The sequence below is a fragment of the Bos indicus genome, chromosome 7, assembly GCF_029378745.1.
Source record: "Bos indicus isolate NIAB-ARS_2022 breed Sahiwal x Tharparkar chromosome 7, NIAB-ARS_B.indTharparkar_mat_pri_1.0, whole genome shotgun sequence".
Taxonomy (NCBI): Eukaryota; Metazoa; Chordata; class Mammalia; order Artiodactyla; family Bovidae; genus Bos; species Bos indicus.
In genome coordinates, this window is record NC_091766.1 from 11583414 (window position 1) to 11607064 (window position 23651).

Consider the following 23651-nt stretch of genomic DNA (forward strand, 5'->3'; position numbering starts at 1 on the left):
TAAAAAATCCACCTGCCAATGCAGGAGACTTGGGTTCGATCCTAGTTGAGGAAAGTCCTCTAGAGTAAGAATTGGCAACCCAATCCAGTATTCTTGCCAGGAAATCCCATGGACAGAGGAGCCCTGACGGCTAGTCCATGGGGTCGCAGAGTCAGACAGGACTGAGCAACCGAGAACGCACACAGGGAACTTCAATAGTGAGTGTCTGGAGCCAGGGCACCCTCTAGTGGCCACTCCCATCACTGCATGGACCAAGCAGCTTGGGGTGAGCAGTGTCCCCAGCCCAGCAAGGAACTAAATCTAGAGCTATCACTTTCTAAAATTCCATGCCCTTTCCTTAAACTTTGGAGCCTCAGCTTTCTCCTCAGACAGGTGTCGTAACAGATGACAGGTGTAAAGCACAGATATAAACACTAGGCTTGCTCACAGTGAGCTCTCCATCCTGTCCACTGTCATCCATACTCTTCCCACTGGATGTAACCAACAGTGGCTCCCATTGCACCCGTCGCTTGAAACTATTCCCAGAGAAGAGGCTGGAGATTTTCTACGGGGGGGAAAGGGGGCCCTGGCAGGGGCCACACTGGGGGAGGAGAACACACTTTAGTCTCAAACTAAAATTTAAAAGAACAAGCTGTGTTCAATCTTAAAAAAAAAAAAAAAAAAAAAGTAAATACAATATGTGGCTCAATAAATAGAAAAAAAAGTTACAAAATTCGGTGATCTTTGTCCTTAATTACAAGAGGAGAAAAGACAGAGGTGGATGATTGGGAGCGGGACTCTTTCTTCTTCTCCCTAGGCCAAGGTGGGGAGAGGGAGGCCAGAGAGACAACAGCTGGGAATGCAAATAGAAAGGCTAGATGGAAATATGGGAAGAGGGAATAAGATGAAGGACAGAGCCGGGAGGCAGAGGAGGAGAAAAGGAGAGACACACAGCCAGCCAAAAAATGCGAAGATGTTAGCTCCTTTCCTTTCTAGATTGGGGGGTTTGGGGGGGGGGTCTCTGGCTTGCCTGGGCTTGTCTCCCCCCACACCAGGTTCGGAGGACAGTGTGAGTCTGGCTCGGTTCCTGAGTTGTATGTCCAGTGACTAGTAGGTAGGGGGAGGGGCAATAATGACCCCCCCAGCCTGCCCTGGGACCCTGGCACCCAACGGAATCCTGGCAGGATGAGAGGGTGAGGTATGTGGCCGAGGCCTGAAGCCTCTTCAAATCCTTCAGTGGGGGTGAACCATTGATTCCCGTTTGGCAGCCTGGAGGGTGTAGGGGCTGCCCGTGGGGCCCCTGAGGCGGGGGTGGGGGTGAGGGGGTATTACAAAAGGAGTTTAGATGCCCTAACACAAGCCCTCCACCCACCCACAGTTGGGCACAGGGAGGGTCTGTCTGCTACTTTGACTTCGAAAACCAGTGTCTGGAGAGTCCTGCTTCCCAGCACTCCCCGCTGCCCCCTCAGCACCAGAGAGCTTGACTATTGCTTCTGGGGTGCTCACAATGGGGTCATACCAGCTGCACAAGCACACACCCCCTTCCAGGCCTCTGGGTGCTGGTATGGCTTCTGATCCTCGCGTCTCGCACACTCGCTTGCACGCTCCTAGGCACGCACGTGGCAGGATGCCACCTCCTGCCTCCCACCTCCTTTTGGGCTTGGGGGGTGGGGGATGGCAGGCAAGACCACCCAGCTTCAGCCGGGCTCCTTCCCTGACTTAATACTGAAACGCCACACGGGCCTTCAGCGTCGAGGCCCCTGATGGAGAGCGGGTGCCACAGGGGCAGGGGCGAAGGGAGGATGCCCCCACCGTCTGCCTCTTGCCCCTCAGCCAAAACGCTCCCGCACCAGGAGCATGAGCTTCTTCTTGCCCTTGTAGGTCTGTTTGAGGTTCTCCAGAAACTGGGCGAACTGCAGGTGCCCATCGGGCGCCAGCAGGAAAGTCTCGCGAGCTTTGCCCAAGAACTCGATGAAGTCGCTGTAGTGACGCGGGCTGATGTGCGTCAGGCGCGAGTGGCTGGTGGTGATGTAGGCTGCCACAGCCGCGTCCAGCAGCTGGCAAAGCGGTGCCCGGTCGGCGCCCAGAGGCTTGGCAGCCCGGCGAGCCCCAAGGGGCCCCAGGCCGGGTGCCGAGAGGGTCCAGCGGCGCAGGATGTCGGAGAGCATGGGGGCGCAGTGGATGCTGCGGATGATAAGGGGGACGATGGCCGAGAGCTCGTGCCGGCCCAGGGAGTGGCTGAGCGAGCAGGCCCAGAGAACGTCATTGACTGCCGGGTGGCTGTCCTGGTTGAAGGCGATGCTGAGCTGCGCCAGGGCCAGCGTCGCCAGCTTGTAGGCCCGCAGTGGCAGGCCGCGGTGCTCCATGTAGCGCGCCACGGTGAAGAGGTGGGCGTGGCCCAGGCCGCCAGCGGCCGCATCCAGCACGATCTGGTAGGCCGCCTCGAAGGCCGCCTGGTTCTTCTCGCACAGGGTGAGGGCAGGCAGGGCGCAGTTCTGCGGGTCTTTCATGGCGCACTGCAAGGCCAGGGTGCGGGCGCAGGCCCAGAGCTCCTCCCGCCGGGCTGCATCCAGCTGCAGCCGCAACAGCGTGGCATGGGTGGTGCCTGTTACTGCCACGATGGTGGCCGCCTCCACCGGGGTGAATAAGGAGTACCAGTTCTGCATGATGTTCATCAGGGCTTGCGGGCCTGCGGGAAACGAGAGGGTGACACTGGCTGGGCACGGGGCAGGGATTCACCTGTGCATGGGTGTACCTATGTGTATAAGTTTACCCTGACCTAGAGTTCCCACCAGGCAAGAATAAAGCTGTATCCCCTCTACCTCCACTCTAGGCTTGATAGAAACTTTACTTTTCTAAGGGAGCAGAGGGCAGCTGGGCTGGGTAGGAACTGGGAAGGTGGGTGCTAAGCACTGGAAGGATTGTCCGTTCTCCAAGCCTCTTTAGCTTGGCCAGCCTCCAGGCTCAGCTGGACACACCCTGCCCTCCCCCATGCCCATCATTCCCTCCTGGCCCAGCCCAGACCATGGGCTGGGGTCCGGGAAGTGGCTCTGCTTCTCCCTCCTGCCTGCCTGGTTCTGCATGGAAGTGAGCCGTGAGTCCCCTTTGGGGCTCTCACCGATTTCTGTGGCACAGCTGACCAGCCAGCGCACCATCTCCCTCCGACGCCAGGTCATGGTGTTCAGGGTCATCCGCATCACCTGCAGCCGGGACACAGGGAGAGAAGGGGGTCACCCAAGGGAGGCCTACGGAAGGGGGCGGAAGACTCTGAGGGACCCCAGGAAACTCAGAAGCTAAGGACTGAATCAAAGCCGTACAGTGTGGGCAAGGGGTTTCACCTGTCTGGACCTCAGCTTCCTCATCTGTAAAATGGAGATAAAAATAGTATCTACCTCACCCAGTTGTGAGAATCAAGCGAGAGTGTGCAGTAAGTAAGGCTTTTTGTACAGTGCCTACCGCTTTAATGTGCCCAGCCATTACTGTTGGTGTTATTCTAAGGTCCCATGGATTCTATCTGGGACAACTAACCAACCTGTCACTTTTCTCTGGAAAGTTCTGTGCTTCCTGTCAGATTTCCTCCTGAGGCCCCACACAAGCACCTGCCATTACAGGTCCCACCCCCAATAAGCACCATCCTTGCTGGCCTTTCTCCTGAGGCTCCAACCCCAGGTCCTACCTAGAAGCTCCTAAATAGTGGGGTCACCACCCTACAGCACCACCCTTGGGGACTTCCCTGATGGTCCCCAAGACTCCATGCTCCCAGTGCACGGGGCCCAGGTTCGATTCCTGGTCAGGGAACTAGATCCCACATGCTTTAATTAAAAAAAAAAAAATCCTGCATGCTGCAACTATAGGTCCTGCATGGAGCAACAAAGATCGAAGATCCTGTGTGCTATGACTAGGACCTGACACAGCCAAAAAACCCCCCAAAGCACCGCCTTTATCCCAACCCCCGTATTCCCCCACAATAGCTCCGCCCTCTTCATGGCGTTGTTCAGAGGCCAATTCTGCCACTTGTGTGCCCTTTGCTGGCCAGTTCTACACTGGGAAGATGTCACCTGAATCTGTACCTTATTCTCTAATTTTACTTTTGCCACTGAGACCCTGCCCCCATGAGCCCCATACCTGTCTATGCCCTCAAGCTGCGCCCATGCCTCTGCCCTGCCCTTACAGCACTGTCCCTCGTCCGGGTCCCTGAGGAGGACCTGGACACTCACCTGCAGGTCTTCTACCTCCACGACTTTCAACCACAGACCCCACCCCCAGAGGTGGCTCTTCACTCACAGGACCCTCCCTAAGCCCCGCCCCTCAGTAGAGACGCCTCCTTCTCACGGCAGTCTCCTGCAGGCCCTTTCCCCAAGAAAGCTCCTAGTAGGCAGGCTCTGGATAAGGCAATGGCACCCCACTCCAGTACTCTTGCCTGGAAAATCCCATGGACGGAGGAGCCTGGTAGGCCGCAGTCCATGGGGTCGCACAGAGTCGGACACGACTGAGCGACTTCACTTTCACTTTTCACTTTCATGCATTGGAGGAGGAAATGGCAACCCACTCCAGTGTTCTTGCCTGGAGAATCCCAGGGACGGCGGAGCCTGGTGGGCTGCCGTCTATGGGGTCGCACAGAGTCGGACACGACTGAAGCGACTTAGCAGCAGCAGCAGCAGCAGCAGGCAGGCTCTTCAGTTTCAGCCCCGCCCACTCATGCTCCTTATGGCACATCAACCCCAGGCCAACACACGCAGGTTCTGCTCCCTCTTGTGGCCACCTGCATGCTCCGTGATCCCCTTCCGTGTCCTCAGCCACACCTCCAGAAGTAGATTCTCACCTTCAGGTTCTGCAACTGAGTCACTCATTCATAGGTCCCACCCTCACTGGTGACTTCAGGCCCTCTCTCTCAGGACTCCTCTCCCTGACCTTGTTCCTCTGTAGCCCCGCCCAGAGATGCCATTCACATCCAGGCCCCGCCCCTAAAGGATGCGAGGTTTACCCTTAGGTCCCTCCTCCAGAAAGACCTTGAACTCAGGCCCCGCCCCCAAATGGGCCCTTGCCCCACCCTCATGCCCACCCGGCCTGCCCTCATGCTCGCTCCCGTGGCTCGCACCTGAAGGCCCAGCTCCAGCGCAATGCCCAGCAGCGTGGTGTCCGGTGGGGCGCTGGCCGGGGTGGCAGTCTTGCAGGCATCCTGAGCCAGCTTGAAAAGCAAGGCTGGAGAGTGGATGTTCTGCTGGATGGAGCCCAGTACTGCGTGCAGCCACTTGGGGTCTCCTAGAGTTGGGGGAGGGACAGAGGATATCACGGGCATACCCTGCACCAGCTGGATGCTGCCGGACCTGCTCACACAGTTTCTTCCACACATGTGCAAATGTGTGAATGTGGATGGTGATCACCTGGCGATGGTTCCATGAAGACCTAGACCACTCTTGGCACTCCCCTTTATCTCTCCTCTGCCCCTTTCCTTTCTGTGGGAGGAAGCCACTGGACCCCTGTCAAGGGCACCAATTCTGGACCCAGCAGATGCCAGATGCCAGGGTTCAAATCACACAAGCTGTGTGATCTTGAGCAAGTCACTTCACCTCTCCGTGCCTTGGCTGCCCCATTTGTACAATGGATAATACTAATGCCACGGTACATGTCACACAGGGCTGCGGTGAGCCCATACTTGTAAAGGCCTTAATATGGCAAGACCTATATATGTGAGTGGCTTCCAGGTGGCTCAGTGGTAAAGAATCCACACGCCCATGCTGGAGCTGCAGGGGACATGGGTTCAATCCATGGGTCAGGAAAATCCCTTGGAGGAGGAAATGGCAACCCACTCCAGTATTGTTGCTGGGATAATCCCATGGACAGAGGAGCCTGGCGAGGTAGTCCATGAGGTCACAAAGAGCCTGACATGATTGATCCACTGAGCATGCAAACACATGCACATATGTGAACTTTTATTACTGTTATTATTGTTCACCTAGATCCTAGAATTCTGTTACTCAGCTCCAGCCACACCAGCTTCCTCTCTGCTTCTTAAATATAACCAGGCACTCTGTGCTGGCTGTTCCTTCTGCCTGGAATACTCTTCCCATATGCTGGGAACTGAACTGTGCCTCCCAAAATTCATACACTGAAGCCCTAACTCTCTAGAGTGACTGTCTTTAGAGGCAGACCTTTGGGAGGTAATTTGGTTTAGATGAAGTCATGAGGCTAGTGCCCCAGGATGAGATCAGAGTCCTTATATGGACAGGGGGAAACCAGAGATCTCTGTTTCTCTGTCATGTGAGGAGACGGTGAGAAGGCAGTCGTCTGTAAGCCAGGAAGAGAGCCCGCACCAGGAGCTGACTGTCCTGGCTCCCGGATCTTGAACTTCCAGCCTCCAGAACTGTAAGAAAATAACTTTCTGTTGTTTAAACCACCGCATCGATGGTAGTTTGTTACGGCAGCTGAGCTAAGACACCAGATACTGGCATTACTCCACCTTTGCCTTCATGTTGTGGCTTAAATGTCAACTTGCTGTATGCCTCTTCATAGCACTTATTACCTCTCACTGCATAACTATCTTCTTTCCCTTATTTATTGTCTGTCTGCCCTCCCTAGGAATAACACCACAGAGCCTGGGATTTGGGACAGTTTTGTTTGCTACTGGGGCTCAGCATCTGGGACTGTGCCTGGTATATACAGAAAGTGCTCAAGAAGGGACTTCCCTGGTGGTCCAGTGATTAAGAATCCACACTTCCTCTGCAGGGGGTGTGGGTTTGATCCCTGGTTGGGGAACTAAGATCCCGAAGGTCAAAAGAAAAAAAGAATGTGCTCAAGGAAAACTGCATAGGTGCACGCTAAGTTGCTTTCAACTCTTTGTAACCCCATGGACTGTAAATCCCCAGGCTGCTCTGTCCGTGGGATTCTCCAGGCAAGAATACTAGAGTGGGTTGCCATGCTCTCCTCCAGGGGATCTTCCCGACCCAAGGGTAGAACCCACATCTCTTATGTCTCTTGCATTGGTAGACAGGTTCTTTATCACTAGCACCATCTGGGAAGCCCCAAGGAAAACTGTGGGATAAGTAAAAGTAAATGGGGGGAATGGAATTAGGGTAAGGAGGGAGAGGAGTAATGTAAAGGGCAGGGGGATGGGGTGGGGGGCAGCCACGGTCCTCACCCTTGGCAGCAGTCAGCATGGCAGAGGCCAGCTCACACTGGCGGGTCTCCAGGTGGCCGAGGATGAACCAGCGGGGGAAGCGGTTGCTCATGATGGAGTCCAGCGGGTTGCTGGGAGGTTCTCCAGCTGGAAACGCTGTCTCTAGGACGGGCAGCCTGGGGTGAGAAGAGAAGCAAGCCTGCTGTGAGACAAGCCTAGACTCTCCATCCTCTCCAGGAGATGCCTCCTACCTCAGCCAGAACCTACCTTCCAGAGTCAGAAAGCCCTGGGCACCCAGGAACAAGGAAGATGTGGCTGAAGATGTTTACTGCATGTATAAAATACATGGGGCTTCCTAGGTGGGGCTAGTGATAAAGAACCTGCCTGCCAATGCAGGAGACATGAGACCCGAGTTCAATCCCTGGGTCGGGAAGATCCCTTGGAGGAAGGCATGGCAACCCACTCCAGTATTCTTGCCTGGAGAATCCCATGGACAGAGGAGCCTGGCGGGCTATAGTCCATAGGGCTGCATAGAGATGGACATGACTGAAGCAACTCAGCATGCACGCATGCATAAAATACATACAGTATAGCACAGGGAACTCTACTCAGTACTCTGCAATGACCTATATGGGGAAAGAATCTCAAAAAGAGTGGGTATATGTATATGTGGGCCTTCCCAGGTGGCACCAGTGGTAAAGAACCTGCTTGTTAATGTGGGAGACAGAAGAGATGTGGGTTCAATCACTGGGTCGGGAAGATCCCCTGGAGGGGGGCATGGCCACCCACTCCAGTACTCTTGCCTGGGAAATCCCATGCACAGAGGAGCCTGGTGGGCTGCAGTCCATGGGGTCACAGAGTCAGACACGACTGAAGTGACTTAACACACAGGCACAGAGGGATGCTGCTGTTGCTGCTGAGTCCCTTCAGTTATCTTCACCTCTTTGCAACCCCAATGACTGTAGCCCGCCAGGCTCCTCTGGTCTGTAGGATTCTCCAGGCAGGAATACTGGAGTGGCTTGCCATGCTCTCCTCCAGGGGATTTTCCCGACCCAGGGATCGAAACATGTCTCTTATGTCTCCTGCATTGGCAGGCGGGTCTTCACCACTAGTGGCACCAGGGAAGCCCCACACATAGGTATACGTATAATTAATTCACTTTGGTGTACACCTGAAAGTAACACAACATTGTAAATCAACTATACTGCAGTAAAAATTAAAAAGACAAAGATGTTCACTGCAGTTGAAACTGATCAGGGCCTTGTGGGAATCCCAGGCACAGAGGCCTTTCTGTCTGGCATTTCTTGAAGTAAGGACTCCAGTCTCCAGAACTTCCCTGCATTCCAATGGATGGACTCCAACAGTTGCTAATCAAGGGAGGAACAGCCAAGATACCACCTGAAGCAAGATTAAAGGGGCTGGAGAAACTCACCAAGATTAGAAGACCCGACCACCTGAGATGAAGGATCTGTGACCCCTGCTCATATCCTGATCTAGTCAGAGACCATATTTTTGACCCACTGTTAAAACTCTCATCAGGGTTTCCCTGGTGGCGCAGTGGGTAAGAATCCACCTGCCAACGAAGGGAACACGGGTTCGATTTCTGGTCAAGGAAGATTCCACATGGTGTAGAGCAACTAAGCTCGCGTGCTTAGTTGCTCGTCACTACTGCGCCTGTGCTCTGGGGTCTGTGAGCTGCAACTACTCAGCTTTCGTGCCACCACTACTGAAGCCAGCTTGCCTAGAGCCTGTGCTCTACAACAAGACAAGCTGCTGCAACGAGAGGCCCACATATAGCAACTAGAGAAAAGCCCGTGCAGCAGTGAAGACCCAGCACAGCCAAAAATAAATCAATCAATAAAATGATTTAAAAAGTGTTTTCAGTGAGCTCTTTGCTGACATGCCCTACACATGGGCAAGTGCAACTTCCCCTCCCAACCCCTTCTACCCGTCTCTCGCATGTCACCATCTGCCATACAACATAGTTTACCTATAAATGTGCATCCTGTCACTCCCTCACTACAATGTCAGCTCCATGAGGGCAGGAATTTTTGACTGTTGCGGTCACCATTGCATCTCCAGCACCAGAACAATGCCTGCCATACAACAGGTAAACAACACGTGTTTCCTGAATGACTCAATGAGGGGCCCCCGTAAGATATTTTGATACTCAGCTCACTGTTTCCATACATTTTGTGTTAAGAAAGTTCTACAAAGCTGTTAAATGTAATCAGAGCATGCAAAAGGAGTCAAGACTATTCTGGTTCCAAATATCTAAAATGACTTTGCTGGACTTCCCTGGTGGTCTAGTGGTTAATACTCCACCTGCCAATGCAGGAGACACGGGTTCAATCCCTGGCCTGTGAAGATCCCACATGCCCCACCAAGTAGCTAAGCCCACAGCTACCGAAGCCTGAGCACTAGAGAGCCCCTGCTCCGTGAAAAAGAAGTCACCACAGTGCGAAGTCTGAGCAGAGCCACGAAGAGTAGGCCCCACTCTCTGCAACTAGAGAAAGCCTGCGGGCAGCAATGAACACCTAACACCGCCAAAAATAAATAAATAAAAATTTAAAGAATAAATAAATGACTTTGCTACGTGACTTGGGACACAGCTTCAGCGTGTCTTTGTGTAAAATGGGTGTAAATATACTTATTTCGCTGGGGTGTTTAGAAGATTATATGGGATAATGTGAGTCAGATTTAGATCAGAAGTTGGCACCTTTTCTTCTGCACTGGTTGGACAGCCAGTATTTTCAGCTTTGTAGGCCATTTGGTCTGTGTCACAACCATCATTGTTGTGTAAAAGCAGACACAGACAATACACAAGCGAGTGAGTGGTGCTCTGGGCCAATAAAACTTAATTTCTAGAAACTGAGATTTGAGTTTCATGTGTTTTTCATGTGTCACAGAATTTTTTTTTTTTCTTCCCAACCATCTAAAAATATACAAACCATTCTTATCTCAGGGGCTGCACAAAAGCAGGCAGCTGGGCAAAGTTGGCCCATGGGTTGTAATTTGCTAGCTCTGGTTTAGGAAAAAAGTCCGACACATAAAAGAGTGTTCTCTAAATCATGGCTCTTAACAGATTATTCTTTTCAAATATTCCGGAAAATGCACCTCAAACTTTTTTTTTTTTTTGCCAGGCCATGTGGCATGTGGGATCCTAGTTCCCCAAGCAGGGATTGAACCCGATCTCCCTGTATTGGAAGCAGAGTCTTAACCACTGGACAGCCAGGGAAGCTCTCAAATTGTTAATAGGTATCTCTGGAGGATATGGAGAAGGCAATGGCACCCCACTCCAGTACTCTTGCCTGGAAAATCCCATGGACGGAGGAGCCTGGTGGGCTGCAGTCCATGGGGTTGCTAAGAGTCGGACACGACTGAGCGACTTCACTTTTACTTTTCACTTTCCTGCATTGGAGAAGGCAATGGCAACCCACTCCAGTGTTCTTGCCTGGAGAATCCCAGGGACGGGGGAGCCTGGTGGGCTGCTGTCTATGGGGTCGCACAGAGTGGGACACGACTGAAGTGACTTAGCAGCAGCAGCAGCTGGATGATAGGATCAGAGGGTGGGAGGTGGATTTCACTTAATTGGTTGGGCATGGTTTACTATGGACGGGGCCTTTTACTATTCTGATTCTGTGATCTGCTGGTGCCCATGGGAAATGGTAACCTGGTCATTCACTGCAACATCTAAATGTCTATCAGTTTCACACTGGGTTTTTCATGGTACCACCCTACAGTGGTTCACCTGTTATGTGACAGGACAGAGCCTTTAAGATGCAAAAGTTCAGTGAAAACAAGGTGCAAAGAATAGGTACAGGAGACTTCTTTGGTGGTCCAGTGGCTAAGACTTTGTGCTCCCAATGCAGGGGGCCTGGGTTCCATCCCTAGTCAGGGAACTAGATCCCACATGCCACAGCTAAAAGATCCTGCGTGTCGCAATTAAGGATTCCTCGTGCCTCAACTAAAGAAACTGAGTATGACAACTAAGATTGCGTGCAGCTAAACAAATAAATATTTAAAAAGATTTACCATCATAAGAAACCATTAGGTTATTAAAAAAAAAAAAAAAGAATAGGTACCAGAGGTATGGGGCTTCCCTGGTGGCTCAGTGGTAAAGAATCTGCCTGCCAGTGCATGAGACTGAGGTTTGATCCCTGGGTCAGGAGGATCCCCTGGAGAAGGAAATGGCAACCCACTCCAGTATTCTTGCCTGGGAAATCCCATGGACAGAGGAGCCTGGTAGGCTACAGTTCATGGGGTCACAAAAAGAGTCAGACGTGACTTAGCGACTAAACAACAACAGGATGTATCATGGGCGTAAAGGAGAACCAAGTTTTAATTTTCAGATTACGAGTTTGCAGAAATCCGGACTCTTATAGTGTAGGTATGAAAGTGGTAACACTGCTTGCCTCCAGAGCTTTAGGTAGGTTGGGGTAAACCTAGAAAAGGACTCTGAATTCTGTGTCATGTGGAGATTTCTCAAATTCAAAATAATATGACATATTTATGTTTAGTCAGCAAGAGCACCGAGCGGCCTGGAATGCCAGCATGAAGGAGACTGCAGGAACTAAGTTGCGAGAGCAGGCGGAAGGATGGGGCTCCCAGTAGCCTCCCATCCTCTAATCCTTCCCGCCCCGGGGGGAGTCCCCCGCTGCATTTTCTCACCTCATGGCTCGCAGTGCGAGGCGGTAGGCCAGGTCTGGGTCGTGAGGCAGCAGTGCGGTAAACAGGTAGCGGGCACAGGTGTGCATGGGTACGCTCTCCCGGAACAGCACTTCTCCGAAGCCACTGAAAGGACCCCCTGCGGGGGCAACCCAAGCTCAACCCCCAGGTATGGGTGTGTATCGCCTCTCCCCAGGGGTCCCCACATTCCAGTGGGGTATGGGCCGCCCCAAGATAGAGTGGTTGGGGCTAGAGAGGTCCCAGGGGTGGGGAAGCAGGGCTGAAACTAAGACACGTACTGGAAAATCCAAAGGAAAGAGACCCTTGGGACCTCTGGGTAGGGGTAGGACTCAAACGCAGGCTGTTGCCAGAGTGAAGGCAGGGCTGCACTTGTTCTGGGGGCGCGGCCAAACCAGCTTCCCTAAGTGGTAGGGACGGGGCCTCACAAGGATAGGGTTGAGAGGGGGGAGGCCTCATCAATAGCAGCCGTTATTGGCTGGCAGGCTTTCTGGGGGCGGGGCCAAAATTTGGACCTCCCCTTTAGGGAACTGCCAAGGTATGTAATGATGGGATGGTTATCACTGACTCAGTGGACATGAGTTTGAGCAAACTCAGGGAGATAGTGAAGAACCAGGAAGCCTGGCGTGCTGCAGTTATGAGGTCACAAAGAGTAGGACACGACTTTGCGACTGACCAATAAGGTATGTAAGACAATAAGTACCGGAAGGTAGAGGCTGGGTCTCCCAACCCAGCAGCAACCAGAGCACTGCAGTGGACTCGACCCTACGTTTCAGGAACAACCCGGCTTAGAAGTGTGGCCTTACCTTCCAGCAGCTGTCCTGCCTGCTTGCGCAGCACCTGCACCAACCGCTCGTCCAGCTCCACTTCCTCCAGCAGGGCCAGCAGCTGCTCCTCATTGCGTACCACCTTGTCCTGGGCATACAGCCCCTCGGGCAGGGCCCGCTGCTGTCCCAGGCCCAGCAGGGCCACCTCTAGCGCCATTGCCAAATAGGACTCCCCAGGGCTCCCCGGCACGGGGACGTGCTGGTAGGCCACCTTCCGCTTCTCAGGGCCCGAGTCTGTGGGAGAAGGGCACCAAGGCTACCGGGGAGGAACCCATTTTCCTGGGACTCCAGTGGTCCCTGACCTTAAACATGGATACTGTAGGGGTGGGGGAGATTTATGGAGAGCCAGCTGTTTCTGCACACACCAGGAGGTAGCGCCCACCTTCCAACAGCAGGTAGGCCTATAGTGGCCTCACTTTCAGAAGCTAAGCCTCTTGGCACCTGGTACTGGCCAAAGGGCAGGCCAAGTGTAGGGGCGTGGCCAAGTAATACGAATACTAGGCAAAGGAGTATGGCCAAGGGGTGGTGATTCTCCCACCTCCTCCAGGGGTCCCCAGTGTGGATACCTGGGTAAATGGCGAGGGTCTCCTCCTCTAGACGACAGGCCTCCAAGAGTGCCCTGCAGAGGCAGCCAATGGGGTCCAGGGGATGGCCCACCCATCCTTCCATGTTAGTGATGCAGGTGGAACCTTTCTGCAGTAGCTCTGAAGGTAGAAAAAAAGGCTCAAGGCCCACCCCTCTACCAACCCTCCAGGAGGGCTTCCTCTTCCCAAACCCCGAGCCCAGCCTCCAGATGCCCATCCAGCACCTTCATCTCTGCCCCCTTGAGCTCTGCAGTAGCTCTCACCTCCCTGGCCTCCTATCCCACACCCAGGCTCAGGCGTGGCTAAACTGGGTGCTTTTAAAACATCCAACCAGTCTCATTCCTCTCCATAGAACCCTTAATCCTTCTCACTTCTCTCAGGCTCAACCAGCTTTCAGCACTCTCAAGGACGGATCTGAACGCTTCCCCATGACTGTCACGCACCCACCCCATCTGGAAGCACATCCTCTCATCTTCTCACACAAGCTGAGCTCTCCCTTGCCTCTGGGCTCCAGCCCACGCTGTTTCTTCTACCTGGAATATAGTTGCTCCCTCTCTTTTTCCTGGGAACCTCATGTACATCCTTAGGATCCAAGCTTAGCTCTCACCTCCTCTGGTCCTGGGGAAGGGTAGGAGCTTTCCCTATGCTTCCAGGCTAGTTTAGAGTTCTGCTCAGATACCAAAGCCCCCATCTTCCCTCATTAAACCCTGTGTTCCATTTCCTGGTAACTAACCTATCAACCCAGCCTCATCACCCAGAGTATGCAACTGGTGGCTCCCTCCTGCTCCCCATATCTAGTCTATAAACATGTTCTTTTTTGGGTCATACAATATGGAATACAATTTTGAATTTGTTGCCCATATTGGGGGAAAAAAAAAACAAAACAGGAAATTACACATCAAAGAATCCAGATTTCTGACCTCTCTTGGAAAAATCTGATCTGGCATGCTGGGTCCATGTTCTTGAAAGGCAAGTGGATGGATGCATAGAAACTACATTTCCCAGACCCCTTTGTGTGAGGTGTGAAAGGTGGGAGAAAATGAGCCCATTACTCTTCTGCAGCAGCTGTGAGTAGGTGTGTGTGTGGCTGTCTGGGGCACAGATGTAAGATTTGCCAGCAGGTTCTGGGTTGTCCTCTTGGGAACTGCCCCCACTCCCCAGTGAGGGCTACAGCCAGCTGAACTCTCTGTGCTTCTGGAGTTCAAGTTTGTGAACCCAGGCAGTGGCTTCCCTGCCTTTCAATATGGCATCCCTTTCACTGGTTCTGTGAGCCCTCAATCCCCTGTATTAAAGTCCTTTCTGCTCAACACACCTTGAGTGGTCTGTTTTCCTGTTGTACCCACAGACCCTCCAGGTTGCCACAGCCCCCAGCAGTTGGCATTTGTGTCTTCAGCCCCAGGACACGATGATAAGGTTGGTGCCCACCTTTTTTCTGCTGCTTGTAAATCTGTAGCTGATGTCGCTGCTGCAGCCGGAGGGTGTTGACTATGGCACTTGCCAGCCGCAGGGCCTGGCGGGGGTATCCATGGGCCCTCAGGGTGTCCACACGAGCACAGGTAGTGGGGAAGGGCTCGCCCAGCCAGAGCGGGTGGCCCTGGGGGTCGAAGGTTGGTTTGTCACTGCCCCCGTTGCCTGTGAGGTTGGGGCTGTAGGAGTCACTGGCCAGGATCCTCTGCAGATGGTCATCACTCCAATGCAGTGACCCAGCCTGCAGGGCGCGGCCAAACACGGTGTGGCGGGAACCTGCAGCCATCGCCATCACCTCCTCCTCTGGGCCTGTGGGAGAGGTGCCCAAATGTGGCTTCATGAGGGGGGCCCTAGCAGTTAGGCAATGGACAGTTCTATCCCACCAAATGCCAGCTTGGGCCTAGACTCTGGATACAGTGATGAGTGTGCCATCATTGCCCCCAATTTTTTCAGAAGACTTAAAGTTGTGTGTGTGTCAGGGGAGCTATCATAGTCCTTCATGAAAGTGAAAGTGTCCGACATGAAAAAGTCGTGTCTGATTCTTTGTGACCCCATGGACTATAGCCCGCCAGGCTCCTCTGTCCATGGAATTCTCCAGGCAGGAATACTGGAGTGGGTAGCCATTCCCTTCTCCAGGGGATCTTTCTGACTCAGGGATTGAACCTAGGTCTCTGCTTTGCGGTGGATTCTTTACTGTCTGAGCCACCACAAATGAACAACTGGTTCTGTCCATCTTTCTCCCTCCATACTCAATTTCTTTCTCTCTCCTCCTCTATTTCTCTCCTTTCCTCTCTGCCTGTCTTTACTTGTCTTTCTCTTCTTAATACCTGTTTCCTTTTCTTTCTGTTTCCCCTTCCCCCCACCCGATTTCTGCCTCCATGGCCAGGAGGAGACTGAGTCAGCCCAGAACTACAGGTATCTTAAATATTTCACATCACTGTCCCTCAGGCTGCCTGCTGCCCCTGCCCTGGACACTCACTGTCTCCTGGCTAGGAGGCAGGTAAGGGCTCGTCCCCTCCGCCCTGCCTCCATTTTCCCCCAGAGCACCATGATGGGGAGACTAGGCCACAGGCAATAGGGATGGGTTGTTGCGGGGAATGGCAGGGACCCCTCTCCTACCTGGGATGAGGGCTGCAGTGGGCTGCAGGCTGGGCCCATCAAAAGAGTAATTGCCCTCCTCCAGTGGGCACACGTCCAGCTTGTCCCACTTGCTAAGCAGCTGGAGCCAGCTCGTCCGCTCCTCTGGTCTGCAGTGGGGACTCAAGATGACGCACACCCACAGGGCCCCTGGGGAGGGAGGGTAGCCAATGTGGGCATGGAGGAGGCTCAGTACTCATGCCAGCAGGGGCAGCACACACTTATGGAGTGCCTGCTGTGTGCTGGGCACTGCTTAACTCTCACCTTGGGCCTCTGAGGCTGCAATTCATCCTCTCTTCACTTTATGGCTCAGAGAGGTAAAGTCACTTGCTCAAAGTCACACAGCTGGGAAGACAGAAGTCAGGACTCAAACCCTGGCTACCAGACTCCTCTTGCAATTTTTTTTTTCTCTATACCACTTATCACTATCAATCACAGGGGTCAGCGAACTACCACCTGTGGAGAAAATAAAACCTGCCTTTTTTTTGTTGTTGTTTGGAAGCTGCACTGCATGTGGGATCTTAGTTCCCCAACCAGAGATCAAACCTGCACCCCTGCCTTGGAAGCACTGGACCACCAGGAAAGTCCCCCACCACCTGTTTTTGAATGGCCTTTGAGCTAAGAGTCATTTTTACATTTTTAAATGGTGGAGGGGGTGAAGAATAAATAAAAATATTTTGTGATTTGTGAAAATGATATGAAATTCAAATAAATAAATAGTGCCCATAAATACAGTTTATTGGAATGCTACCATGCCTACTTTGTTATGTGTTTGTGGTTGCTTTTTTGCTACAACAGATAAAATTGAATAGTTGGGACAAAACCCAAATAGCCTGAAAAGCAAAAACTATTAACTGTCTGGCCCTATGGAAAATGTGTGTTGACCCCTGGCCTAATGGGCTTGTGGGATTTTCTCCTCTCTGTCTGCCCTACTAGGTGTCAGGTCTCTGAGAAGAAGAAATCAAAGTCGCTCAGTCGTTCAGAGTCTGACTCTTTGTGACCTCATGGACTATACAGTCCACGGAATTCTCCAGGCCAGAATACTGGTGTGGGTAGCCTATTCTTTCTCTAGCGGATCTTGCAGACCCAGGAATCAGACCGGGGTCTCCTGCATTGCAGGCGGATTCTTTACCAACTGAGCTATCAGGGAAGCCCTGAGGGCAGGTATTTAATCTCTTTTGTTGCCTGTGGTAGCCCCAGCGCTCAGTACAGCCCTTGTATATTGGCGGTGCTACTGAATGAGGACGGATTCAAGGTGGTCGAGCCCAGGAGCTTGCCGTGCTTCCGCTTTTGGGGTCTGGGACTCACCCAGCTCGTCCCACAGCTGGCGGCACTTGTCCGTCATGCCAGCGCCCTGCTGCCGCCACAGGGCCAGGCGCGGGTCCTGCAGGAACTGCTCAGTCATGAGGATCAGCATGCGCGCCCCATTGGAGTCACGCATCCGCAGCATCTCTCGCACCTGTGCCAAGACCTGGTGGTGAGAAGGGGCGGGGCTCTGACTCCGGAGCCTAGCCCCGCCCCCCGTGCTTGCCCACGCAGCACCTTGCAGAACATGGAGCGCAGCTGCTGGCTGGCGCCGTAGTAGCCGCCATTGGACAGCAGCTGTTTCACCTGCTCCTGGATCTGCTCCTCGTCCAGGTGCCAGCAGTTGGCATCCTCGATGCCTGCGCCTGCTGTGGGGTCTGGGGCACCTGTGGGGAGGGAGGGAAAACAAGTGTGCGCTGGGGAAAGGAATATGTCAACCAGTCCTCCAAATCACCCAATCCATCCCCAAATTCCATCCATCCCACCTGAAAACCCACTCACCCACCTATCCATCCTCATCCTACCCAAAGCATCACCTACCCATCCATTCAAACCACTCACCGGTCTATCCACACCCCCATGTCATGCCATGCATCTTTCCATCCACACATCATAACCCTTAGCACACCTACCTACCGCATTAGTCCATCATCCACCCTACCCATAACTCCTATCTGTTCACTGATCTACACACCTATCCCATCAGTCCATCCATCCATCCATCCACCTACCTAACCCTATTTGTCTTTCCAACTCATCTGTACCAAACACTCAAAACACTACTGACCTATTCATCCACTGACCCACACAACCATGCTATCCATGCATCCAGTTACCCAAACTCTCCATCTATTTTTTCCCCACCAACCATCCATTCATTTGTATCTCTCCAAACACCCACCAATCCATTAGTCCATCCATCCATCCCATATCCTTGATCCATCCACTATGTCAGTCTATATATAACAACATTCATGCACCCATCAACTCACCCTCAATCCATGTACCCCTTGGTCCTTCCAATCTTCCACCAACCCCATCTGTCCACTACCTCAAATTCCGCAAGCAAAGCACATGCCATCCAACTCCACTGCCGAGTACCACCAACTCCCCATTCACCTACTGTCCCAGTAAATCACCCATCCACTCATTCCATTCATTTTCCCACACCATCAGTTCACCCCAACACTCCGTCATGAACAATTTCTGGCCACCCATCACTACTCTCAAACATCCATTCATGCCTCCACCTGCTACTCATCCATCTATTCACTCTCCATCTTACTCCATCCTCCCACCATTATAGTTAAGCAACACTTGTAGCTCCAAACCACCCCAGAATTCATAACACCTCCCGGTGTATCTCCTAACCATATCCCACCTCTCATACCCACTAAGGTCCACACATACTCCTCCTGACCTCCACCCATCCATGATCCCAGGCCTGCTCCTGCGATCTTGGGACACCCCTACCCTGGGGCTGGATCTTCCCATTGGCTGATTTCTGACCATTCGTCTACCCAGGGCCAGATCAAATCCAGGTTCTGCCACTTCCTAGGTGTGTGACCTTGGCCTCAGGTGGTGGTGCTCCACCCTCATTCCTAGATCAAGGCTATCTTTGGATGCTGTGACACATGCCTGCCACATAGCAAGCAAGGTGGCTTTGAGCTGGGGCTTCACCTCTCCCATTAGACCTTGGGGCACCCTTACCATGCACCAGGTTGATCTCAGAGCCCAGGAGGAGGATCTCGTCTGCCAAGCGCTGGGCGGTGGGCAGCACCTCGGTGTGGTGGGCGCTGATGAGGTACTGCACAAACTTCTGCAGCTGGTCCCGGTTCATCTGGGAGAGTGTCTCAGAGATGGGCAGTCTCAACTCCACCTGGTGGGCGTGCCGAATGCGGTGCAGCGACAGGGCCACCACGTGGGCACAGTAGAAGAGATCGCGGTTGTCACAGCCGCAGGTCACAGATGTGATCTTGCAGCGGTCAAAGCTGATGGAGACGTGGTAAAGCCGCTCGGGCTCTCCGGGGCCCCCTGGCTCCCGGACGTTTCCACTCAGGTGGAACCCTAAGACCAAAACCAAGCTGTCACTGCTGCATCACCCCAGAGATGGGTTGTGCTTGACAACGACGCACAGCAAGACCAGGTGCAAATTCCAGCTGAGTAACTTAGCACTAGTAACCTAACCTTGCTGGGTCTCAGTGTCTGCATCTGTGAAATGGGAATATTAATGAATAAATGTGGAGGTAGCATCCTCCTCATGCGTTTGTAAAGAGGATGAAATGGGTTAATGTAGAACACTGTTTGCAGACAGTAAGTGCTAAATAAATGCTTGTTCTTATTCTAATTCTGAATAATATTACCATAAGCCCTTGAATCATTATGGATACTGCCCAGGCTCCAGGCACCCTGGAATTTCCTGGGAAGATACCAAAGAATCTTGGGGGCGAAGGGTTGAATCTTGGGGGCCAGCTAGGGGCCAGGTCACCCCATCAACCCCCTGCCCCTCCCTGGCCCCTGGGGAGCCCAGATGCCAGGCTCATCCGACTGGTTGGGCAGCTCAGGCTCCAGCCGGCCCTGTCTGTGTCATGCAGGGACACAGCAGCTTCCTCATACCAGTTGGAGGTGGCCGAGCCTGTGGCTGGCTGGGTCATGTCCAGGCAAGGGGGCCCCCAGGCTGACATGGTTCAGAGACGGTCATCTTGGCTGAGTCCCTGCCTCCAGCTGGGAGATGACGTGACCTGCCACCATGTGAAGTGTGGTATTCCAAGGCTCATCTGCCTTCTGGCTCAGTCTCCACTGGTTCCCATCTGAGCCCTGCTTCCTGAGGTCGAGATTCATCCTTCATCTCCAGCTACACTTCCACCCGCTCCCTTCACCTGGACCCTGCTGTCTTCGCTTTAAGAGCACTCCTTACTGATGATCCTCAGCTTTCACCCTTTGTTCAGTTGCTCAGTCGTGTCTGACTCTTTGCAATCCCATGGACAGCAGCACACCAGGCTTCCCTATCCTTCACCATCTCCCTGAGCTGGTGAACTTTCACCCCAGACCCCACCAAATCCTCGTTGCCTTAGGTCCAAGACCATCCCTAAACCTATGAACCCCACCTCCACCTGAATCTCTCTGCCTGAGGTCTAAGTCTGTCTCTCACCACTGGCTCTAAAACTGCGCCACTTCCCTGGTCCAGTGGTTACGAATCCTCCTTCCAGTCAGTGTATGGGACATGGGTTCGATCTCTGGTGTCGGGGAACTAAGATCCCACCAGCCTCGTGTGGGCAGCTAAGCTCATGTGCCACAACCAGAGAGAAGTCCACACGCCCCAACAAAAGATAAATATTAAAAAAATAAACAAAAAAACTTTGCCTCCAACTCTTACCAAGGACCCTGCTGCCTGAAGTCTAGGATCATTCTTACCTCTGGCTCTAAACCCTGGGCCCAGAGGACTCCTGGGCCCCAGTGCCTGAGGTCTGGAACCTCCCCTCACTTCCGGTTTATAATCGCTCCTCAAAACCACTGCCTCCTCCCTGTCTCACACTTCTACCTTCACCCCCAACTAAGCTGACTCAAGTCGAGGCAGATCCCTTATCCTGAGCTCAGAATATTTTGTACAACCCTCTGTGGGCATCAAAGCCTGCCTTTTGGAATCTTCCAGCTCCCTGCTCCTCCACACATGCTCTGGACCCTTGGCCTCACTGGCAGGGCTGGAGGGACAGGCACTCACCTACTTGTAGCACACGATCTACGGCCCCACTCTGCAGCAGGTGCAGCCCACGGGTGAAGGGCACCCGGGCGTCGTGCTCGCCCTCTGGGGGCTGGTACCCCAGTGATGAGTACATACATATCTCCCGCTCGCTGCGTGGAAATGACCAGAACACAATGCGCTTCTGGACTGGCTCCGGCACACGGGAGAACCGCTCCTCAACCTGTGGAAAGAGCTGCTGTGTTAGAGACCCGGGTGCTGGAACCCTGACTTTGCTGCTTACAAGTACCATGACCCTGGGGACTTCCTCCGCAGCCCAGTGGCTGGGAATCTGCCTTCCAGTGCAGGGGATGTGGGTTCAGGCCCTGGTCCAGGAACTAGGACCCCACACGCTGTGGGGCAACTAAACCCACCCACCACAACAAAAGATGCCACAGTGAAGATCCTACCTGCCACAGCTAAGACCTACCAAAATAACCAAATAAAACAAGTAGCATGACCTTGGACAAGTCACTTTGCCTCTTTGAGCTTCAGTTTTTCTCAAGTGTAAGAAGAAGATGTTAAGAGCACCCGCCTTTTGGGTGTCATGAGTATTACATATGCATTAATATGTATAGCACTTATAATAACACCTGGCCCATTGTTAGTATTCTAGAACTTTCTGTCACTTCCCTCTTGAATGTCAGGTCCCAGGATCCTAATGGAAGGTAGTCTCACCCCTCAGGCTTGTGGGGTTGGGGTGGGGCAGGAGGAAAGAAGACAAAAGTGATCAGAAGACGAGTGATCAGGCCTACACAGTCTTAGCCCACATTGTGCTAAATGTTTTATGTATATTAAATACCCTTAATTCTACCAGCAACAATCCAATATTTTGGCAGCCTGGGGATTCTAAACTCAGAAATAAGGTGAATTCATTTGTTCAGGATCCCACAGCTGATGAGCTCCAGGTTCCAAGACAGGCTCTCTGTTCCAGCTTCTAAGGGTCCCCAGGAAGGGACGAACGTCCTGCCCACCCCTGGGGGCTCTGGGCAATGAACTGAGCTGGTTGAGCCTACATTCCAGTCCAGGCTTGCTACTCACTGGCTGGGTGTCCTTGGGCAAGTTTCTCAACCTCTCTGTGCCCTTGTTTCTTCAAAGTAAGGAGACCAACTTCCAAAGAGCTGCTTCTGCGTGGTAAGACCTTTACTAGGGCCAGACCTGCCTGAGGCAGGTACATGGGAGCCTTGGAGAAGGTTTTAAGATTGTCCTGGGGGTCTCACACACAGTAAAGGAGCAGGAACCCTTCAGAGTCCCCAGTCCTGGATTTCAAAGGGAAGTGGGAGGACCAGTGATTCGCCCGGGGCCTCGGGGACAGTTGGCAGATGACTAAGGAGGGATTTTCCAGGCCATGAATCAGAGCCCGCCCCATCCACACTTGGCCCAGACCCATTGGTCGAGGCAGACTCCCTAATTCTTTTGAGGCCAGGGAGCAAAGAAAGCCACCCAAAGCCAAAGAGAGGACAGAGCCTGTGAGGGCTGAGGAAGGCTTGGTCAGGTCCTAGCCACAACTCCACTGAGGCTGGGAAAGTTGACTCTAATAGCTTCCGCCCTGGGGCCATCCTGGCAGGGCCCCCAGAAACCATAGGGGCAGGGTTCCAGGTGCACCTGTCCAGGTAGCAAGACCCTGGCCCCGCACTTGCTGCCAAACTCTGGAAAGACTGGGATGGTTGAGGGTGTGGGGTGGGGAAAAGGGGAGGGTAGGCATGAGGTAATGGGGAGGGAGGACTCTGACAATGGAGTAATCTTTGCAGCCAGTCAGGAGGGGCAGCCCCAGGTGGGAGGTGGTCCCAGAATGACAGGGGGTTGTGTATTAGGGCCTGAGTGAAGGATTCCCAAGAGAAGATGTCCCCATGGGATAAGTGGGTTGTGGAGGCTGGAGGCAGGGATCGGAGACAGAAAGGCGTGTCTTGGGCCTGGGATCTATATATATGGGAGAGTCCTCTAAAGGGGTGTAGGTCAGAAATGTTGGGTCTCTAGGTCCTGAGATCTGCTCTGTTCCCAAGTTGGGGCGGTCGTAAGAGTTGGAGAGAGGACTGAGGATTGAATGGGGTGCCCTAACTGGGGATGAGGATAAGGTGGGACAAGAGAGGTATGCGGTGTCCTAAGAGGACCACGGGTCAGGAGGAGAAAATGGGTCCCGAGTTGGATCTGGGGCACTCAGGTATTCCTGGGTCTTGTGGGCTGAAGAGCAGAGTTGTCCCAGGAAGGGATGGGGGTGGAAGGAGTGAAATGGGAGGATGAGGGGATGTCTTGGGTAGAATTAAGGATTTTGGAGATCTCTGGAGGTGTCTTCGATGGGGACAGGTCCGGAGGCTGGGGTCTGGGCAGGGAGAGGAAAAGATACGTCTAGGAAGAGGCTAGGAGTGGGTTCCTCCCCACCCCGCCTCTCGCTCACCTGCTCAAAGGCCCAGTTCTCGGCTACTCGCTTGGCGCTGAGGTCCAGCAGAGCTTCGGGCCGGCCCCGGCCGCGCACGGCCCCGGCCCCGGCGTTGCGCTCCTCCGGTCCTGCCGGGCAGCCCCGGCTCCGCTTGGCCGCGGGGGGGTCCATCCGGCCCGGCCGGAGCCGGGGCCGGGGCGGGGCCTGTTGAGGGGGTTCTGCCCGAAGCCCGCTCCCCCTCGCCGGCTCCCACGACTCCTGCCCACCTTCCTGACCTTGGTCTGTGCTCGGTCGCCCCGGGACTCGCGCCGCACCCACCCCTGGGCCACCACGGTGATGCGGCCCCTTTAAGACGCTTCACAACAATGAAGCTGCCTCGGCCGCCGCTTTATCCTACACCGTTGTCCCGCCCCCGCCGCCCATCCCTATTGGC

At 53.5% G+C, this 23651-nt stretch overlaps 1 protein-coding gene across 3 annotated transcripts; it reads right to left on the reverse strand.

Moving 5' to 3' along the window:
• Window positions 1-612: 612 nt before the first annotated feature.
• On the reverse strand, window positions 613-23626 carry ZSWIM4 (zinc finger SWIM-type containing 4). 3 transcript variants are annotated; one of them, XM_019964020.2, is made up of 14 exons: window positions 23237-23625; window positions 20824-21025; window positions 18813-19169; window positions 17340-17488; window positions 17106-17256; window positions 15780-15947; window positions 14619-14969; window positions 13176-13313; window positions 12589-12843; window positions 11768-11903; window positions 7118-7272; window positions 5078-5241; window positions 3098-3179; window positions 613-2668 (listed from the first exon to the last, which is right to left on the reverse strand). In XM_019964020.2, the coding sequence occupies exons 1-14, from the start codon at window positions 23387-23389 to the stop codon at window positions 1809-1811; spliced, it is 3321 nt and encodes a 1106-aa protein (XP_019819579.2). In that variant the 5' UTR covers window positions 23390-23625; the 3' UTR covers window positions 613-1808. The 3 variants fall into 3 exon arrangements, with proteins under 3 accessions (XP_019819579.2, XP_019819580.2, XP_070648794.1); XM_019964021.2 differs by lacking the exon at window positions 14619-14969 and having other exon boundaries at window positions 23237-23626; XM_070792693.1 differs by lacking the exon at window positions 23237-23625 and having other exon boundaries at window positions 18813-19313; window positions 20824-20959.
• Between the last annotated feature and the right edge of the window lie 25 nt (window positions 23627-23651).